At 29.1% G+C, this 5,458-nt stretch overlaps 3 protein-coding genes across 6 annotated transcripts in view; 1 reads left to right on the top strand and 2 right to left on the bottom strand.

Annotated features, from left to right (window-relative positions):
• Positions 1 to 616: 616 nt before the first annotated feature.
• LOC108572355 (fizzy-related protein homolog) lies at positions 617 to 2,248 on the bottom strand. Its single transcript, XM_017934577.1, has one exon. The coding sequence runs from the start codon at positions 2,075 to 2,077 to the stop codon at positions 617 to 619; it is 1,461 nt and encodes a 486-aa protein (XP_017790066.1). The 5' UTR covers positions 2,078 to 2,248.
• On the top strand, positions 1,596 to 3,617 carry LOC108572356 (NADH dehydrogenase [ubiquinone] 1 beta subcomplex subunit 3). 4 transcript variants are annotated; one of them, XM_017934579.1, is made up of 2 exons: positions 1,596 to 1,659; positions 3,215 to 3,617. In XM_017934579.1, exon 2 carries the CDS (start codon positions 3,236 to 3,238, stop codon positions 3,548 to 3,550), a length of 315 nt encoding a protein of 104 aa, XP_017790068.1. In that variant the 5' UTR covers positions 1,596 to 1,659; positions 3,215 to 3,235; the 3' UTR covers positions 3,551 to 3,617. The 4 variants fall into 4 exon arrangements, with proteins under 4 accessions (XP_017790068.1, XP_017790070.1, XP_017790067.1 ...); XM_017934581.1 differs by lacking the exon at positions 1,596 to 1,659 and adding an exon at positions 2,066 to 2,123; XM_017934578.1 differs by lacking the exon at positions 1,596 to 1,659 and adding an exon at positions 2,848 to 2,968.
• Positions 3,618 to 3,677: 60 nt separating this feature from the next.
• Positions 3,678 to 5,458, bottom strand: part of LOC108572242 (meckelin) — a 6,916-nt gene continuing 5,135 nt past the window's right edge. The window contains 5 exon segments of the mRNA XM_017934441.1: positions 3,678 to 3,898; positions 3,961 to 4,171; positions 4,247 to 4,427; positions 4,506 to 4,768; positions 4,837 to 5,313. Coding sequence (XP_017789930.1) covers positions 3,678 to 3,898; positions 3,961 to 4,171; positions 4,247 to 4,427; positions 4,506 to 4,768; positions 4,837 to 5,313 — 1,353 coding nt within the window.

Genomic DNA, 5,458 nt, shown 5'->3' with positions numbered 1-5,458 from the left:
AAATGAAAATTTGTATAATTTTAAAAAATTTAAGAGTATAAGTATTTTGAAGTCCTACAGATATATTATAATGTGCCCTTAAAAGAAAGTATACTCAATACTGTGCTTAAAAATTAACATCAATATTATTATCTCATTGCATTATGTTTTATGATAAATAGTATATGTTTAAAAAAAATTGTCAATTGCTTAATTATTAAATTTTGCTACAATAAACAAAGGATATAAATAAATCAGTTAATTGTTTGCAATTAACATTATGTACTAAGATAAAATGTAAAAGATGTATATTTCATGTGAAAAATACATATGATATTCAAGAAATATAAATTTTAATGCTTTGTACATAAAAATATTTGTACGAAAAATACATAAAAACTATATATTATCCTATATATTTCCTTGTAAGGGCATGTTTTTATGAATAACTTATTGCACATAAGAGTCAATGAACCATAAGCTGTGCATATTGAAACTTAATTTATATTCTTATTTGTAACTAAATGTTTGTAAATTATTGTAGTTATATATGTTGTACATGTTATAATTTTTCAGAATACTAGATTAGTGCATATATTATGTATTATACATAAAATTATTATCTTTTTATACTCATTTATCGAATACTAGTAAAGAGGTTCAATACAGACTTATTTTCCTTTTGACTACGAGCTTTACTGAACACATTCCAAAAACGCAAAGTTTCATCTCCAGCACCAGTTACAATTGCTTCACCATCTGGAGACATAGCTAAATATAAAACTCTATATGAATGTCCTGTTAATTTTGCAACTTGTGTCAAACTGGGATACTTCCAAACTAAAATTTGATTTTGGGAGTAGCCATGTGTACTGACTAGTTCTGAACTGTGTTTACTCCAAGCTAAATTACAGACTTGGGAACCAGTATCTACACATTGCATTGATTGACCAGTTAGTGTGTTCCAAAATCTGATGCATCTATCTGCTGTACCTCCACCAGAAGCTAAGAGACCATGATGATGTGGGGACCATGCAATAGCTTTAACAGCTGCTGCATGTTCGGTGTATGTTTGTATTGGTGAGAGTGAGTGTAAGTTCCAAACATAAAGGCGATTATCATTTCCACCAGATGCTAAATATTGATTATCTGGAGACCATTTAAGGCCACAGACTTCCTGTCTATGAGCTCCTAAACGTCTTTCACTGACGACACAAGGAGTCCTAACGTCCCTTTGTAATATTAACCTGTCTCTACTACCAGATGATAAAACTTCACCATTCCAAGCTAATGCTCCAACTCTTGCACTGTGTCCTTGTAGCTTGCTTACTTGTTTATTCACAGCTACATCCCATATTTGGATATAGCCTAAATGTGTACCAACTGCAACTAAATTTCCTCTTTCATTCCAAGCAACTGATGTTACACTATTGCCATCACTGGATAAATCACATAGTCTAGTCACCTGGCTGGTACATGCAAACCATAAATAGACACAGCTACCTAGGCCAACACTGAGAATATTTTGAGAAGACCAGTCGACAAGGTTTAAATAAAAATCATCCTGTAGTTCTGGAGCATCAAGTACTTTAAAAGGAATTCTGGAAATCTTTCTTGTTGCTTTTCGTGGAGATCTTAGAAGTTTTTGACTTTTGGCACTCAATGGTGACAAAGAATAAGGTGAACTTTGATCCAATAGTGTGTGGTCTTTCGTAGGTGTAATATATTTAAAGAGATTTCTGGTAACTAATGGTGATAATACTCTTCGCTCTTCACATTGTCCTTTTACATCTTCTATGCTTGCTCCAAGCAGTTCGTTTTTTAGAAGGCAAGAATAAGCAATTCCATCACGGTTACTTTCTCCATTCTCGCGAGTCTTTTTTGTGACTATGCCATTTCGACTATTTTCTGATATCATGGAAAAAGTTGTTTGCCAATTATTACCGGATCGTGTTGGTATAAATCGATCGAAACTATTATTAATCATTTTAGTAGGTGAAAAATATACAGATGAATGAAGTCCGGGACCTGCCAGATTATCTATATGGCTCTCGCTGTTTGACTTCAACAGCCGTTTCTCGTATTCGTGATGGAACATTTTTTAATGCTACTCTTTCACATTCAGTCACATAATTATTCAGCAAGTACGTTTATTTTCCTTTAAATTACGTAGATTGCACATTCATTGTCATTCTTCATACAAGACATTGTATAGGTAAAATTAAACTAACTGTTCCATCGAATCACTATTCAACGTCAACTTGGAAAATTTTCGATACGGAAATAGATTGAACGTACTTCTCCAATGGAAATGCTTAGTTCGAGGGGCTGCTTTTGAAAACAGATGGTCAAACGTCTATGTAAAGAGATGTACTTGAATGAACATCCACCTAGCGACATGCTTACGAAGTTACAGTGAAATATTTTACAACGTATTGTTTAAAAAAATAGAATTGAGTAATTTATAAACCTACTTTACTGTTAACAGATGAATATTGGTTATTATGTTAATTTTGTTTTGTAATATATCTACTAATGGAAAAAGAAATCTATTCTTAATACACATGAATGTTTATTTACTTTTGTTTTGACACAAGTATGACAAAGGTTTTGACAAATGTTTCATAACATTTTATATAAACTGTAGCATTTCTTTAGATTTTCAGTTGTCATATTAAATTATAATTAAAATCAAATTAAAGTATCATTCAGAATGTTTATAATTGTTATGTCTATGATAATAGAAATTAAATAATATTTATGTACAATGAGGCTCATGGATCATTGACAAATCACTAAACTAACGCAAACACAAGACGGTGGTTTTATGAGAAGTGGCATCATATGCCATTCGCTATCGTACGCTATTTCACATAGAATAACCGCCGTGCGTTTGTATTAGTTCTAGGGATTTGGCAAAGATCGATTAATTTACGCAAGCGTCAAACGTGTGTATGTGTGTGTGTGCAATTCTCGGTGATTCTAAGAGGTAAATTGTACGATTATTTTGAACTGTCATGATATAATAGTAAATATAATTTTTTTTAGAGGTTTATTTAAGGGTATGGTATACTAAATGCAGTAACAACAATGTTCAAAATACTAACCTTAATATGACATACTATAATATTCGATAATTTAAATTACAACTTATATAAGTTGCTTATAAGTTTGTATAAGTTTCTTATGTTGTAATATTCCAGAATAGTATTTTATAATAATAAATTAATTTTAGATACAAATTTGTTGAAAAGAGATGGGAGGTCATGGAGTGCCATATAAAATACCAAGTCCAGACATATACAAAGTAGAGGATGTTCCAGAGCTCAAATGGGTTCAAGAAGAACTAGCCAAAAAAGGATTAAAAGATCCTTGGTTAAGAAATGAAGTTTGGCGTTACACAGCACTTTCTGGTACTCCCTTCTCACGAACATTTGAAGGATTGACAAGAGGTTTCAAATATGCAATTCCAGCTTTCTTAATAACAATAGCTATAGAGCAAGCTTTTGGAATTACTTACGGAAATGATGGTGGTCATGATGATCATGGTGATCATGGTGATCATCATTAATGTTATTCAAAGAAATGAATGATATACATGGAAGGAATAAATAGCATTATTATTCTTGTATATATTATAGCATCAGAAATAAATTATAATTTAAAACTCAAATGAGTTTTTGTAGTAATTGATTCTTTCAGTCATTATTTGATAAACATACAATATTATTACTTAAATTTTTCTTGCAATTATATTTCACTATTATAGATAAGAACATTGACGTTAACGCTGTCAATGTAATAGCTAATATACAATCTTCACATAATACAATGATGAAAGTAAATATTGAAATTTCAAATGTTGCTAATAACCATTCATTTCCATATAATAATACTTGATTGAAGGTATAATTATTATCTGAAAAAGTTATGTAAATGAATGATAAAAATACTTTTTCCCTTTTCATTATAAAACATTACCTATATAAAAAATAGATTTCTCTTCATTAGAGGAAAATATAATATTAAACAGCTTTTCAAAGAAATGTTGTTCTTTAATAATGTAATCTTCATGTTTGATGCAATGATCCACAAATTTACATAAAAGTTGTTTTAACTTCAACTGAGTATTGAAAATATGTTCCCCATTTATAACAGAAGAAGAATATGTTTTTAAGAAATTACTTCGTTTCTGAAGAAAATAAAAAAAAATGTAATTAATACATTATATTTTTAAAAATTTTAGTTAAAATTGTATCATACGTACTATCTTTGTCAGTCCTGAACCTGTGTCAAAAATAATTCTAAAAGTTTTTGTTAAACGTAGTATAAAAGTTTGTTGAGTTGTTCCTGGTACAAGACCTTTATGTGCACATAAATTATTCTGTTCCATTTGTAAATCATTAATTAAGGTAGGTAAGTTTACATCTGCAAATCCATGCACTGATCTGTAAGAAAATAATAAAAGTAGTTTCTTGGACACATTATACTTTTTATGCACTGTAATTTTATGCACTGCATATTACCTTCCATGAATATAGAAGCCATAATAATTGAATGGTAAAATAAATACACTGATATTTGCAATTGAACACAAATTTACAAATTCTTGCATTCTGTTTGTAATACATGGTTCAAAAAATAAAACAGAGACCAACCATTGAATGCAATATATTGACATATATATTAAAATACACACTGTATAGTACAAAGTAAAATTATAGTTGCCTTCAGAAAATTTAGATGGTACATCTGATATTCTAAGAATCCAAGGATATATTTGTATGATCTACTTAAAATATAAAATTTGATCTTAATTGCTTAATTTATTTTCTTAATTTAAATTTTTTAATTTACCTGAAAAATACATAAAACACAAAGCAATTGTACAGTTACATTTATCTTTCTTCTTGTTTGAAGGTTTAACCACTGATTAGCAATAAAATATGTTCTCCAAATACTAACAGATGAATTAGTAAAATCTCTATTCTCATTTATTATTTTGGAAGAAATTTTTGATATTGATTGAACAGTTGGAATGTTAGCTTTATATTTGCTAGGTGCAGAAGATTTATCAAAGCAGTCAGAATTATTATACTTTTTTAATTTATATAAGATTTTCTTGCGTTTAGCTGTTATGATTTCTGATGAGGTTTCAGAATGTTTGTATCTATTTGTTAAAAGTTTATCGACATGTAACTCGTTTATGGACGTATACAGTGGATCATATTTATTACGTATTGATTGATTATACATTTTCTTTGGTTGTTCCCAATCAATAAAGATTATATCAATATTCCAGTACTGACACATAAATCCAAGTACTTCTATAAACTAAATTGTGAAATATTAAAATCTTTATAATTAAGTGATTTGTAGTCAAGTATATACATATATAATATATTTAAAACTTACTTTAAAGCAGAATGTTATTATAGTAAAGATTTTTATGGTTTTTTCATTAATATCTTCAAGGAGC

This window comes from Habropoda laboriosa, unplaced genomic scaffold (genome assembly GCF_001263275.1).
Source record: "Habropoda laboriosa isolate 0110345459 unplaced genomic scaffold, ASM126327v1 scaffold65, whole genome shotgun sequence".
NCBI lineage: Eukaryota > Metazoa > Arthropoda > Insecta > Hymenoptera > Apidae > Habropoda > Habropoda laboriosa.
The sequence above is the reverse complement of the archived record's forward strand: the minus strand, read 5'-3'. Positions and strand labels throughout refer to the sequence as shown.

What these genes read in the sequence shown, in the direction of transcription:
- LOC108572356 (XM_017934579.1), top strand. Translation starts at nt 3,236, where the DNA reads ATGGGAGGTCATGGAGTGCCATATAAAATACCAAGTCCAGACATATAC.
- LOC108572355 (XM_017934577.1), bottom strand. Translation starts at nt 2,077, where the DNA reads ATGTTCCATCACGAATACGAGAAACGGCTGTTGAAGTCAAACAGCGAG.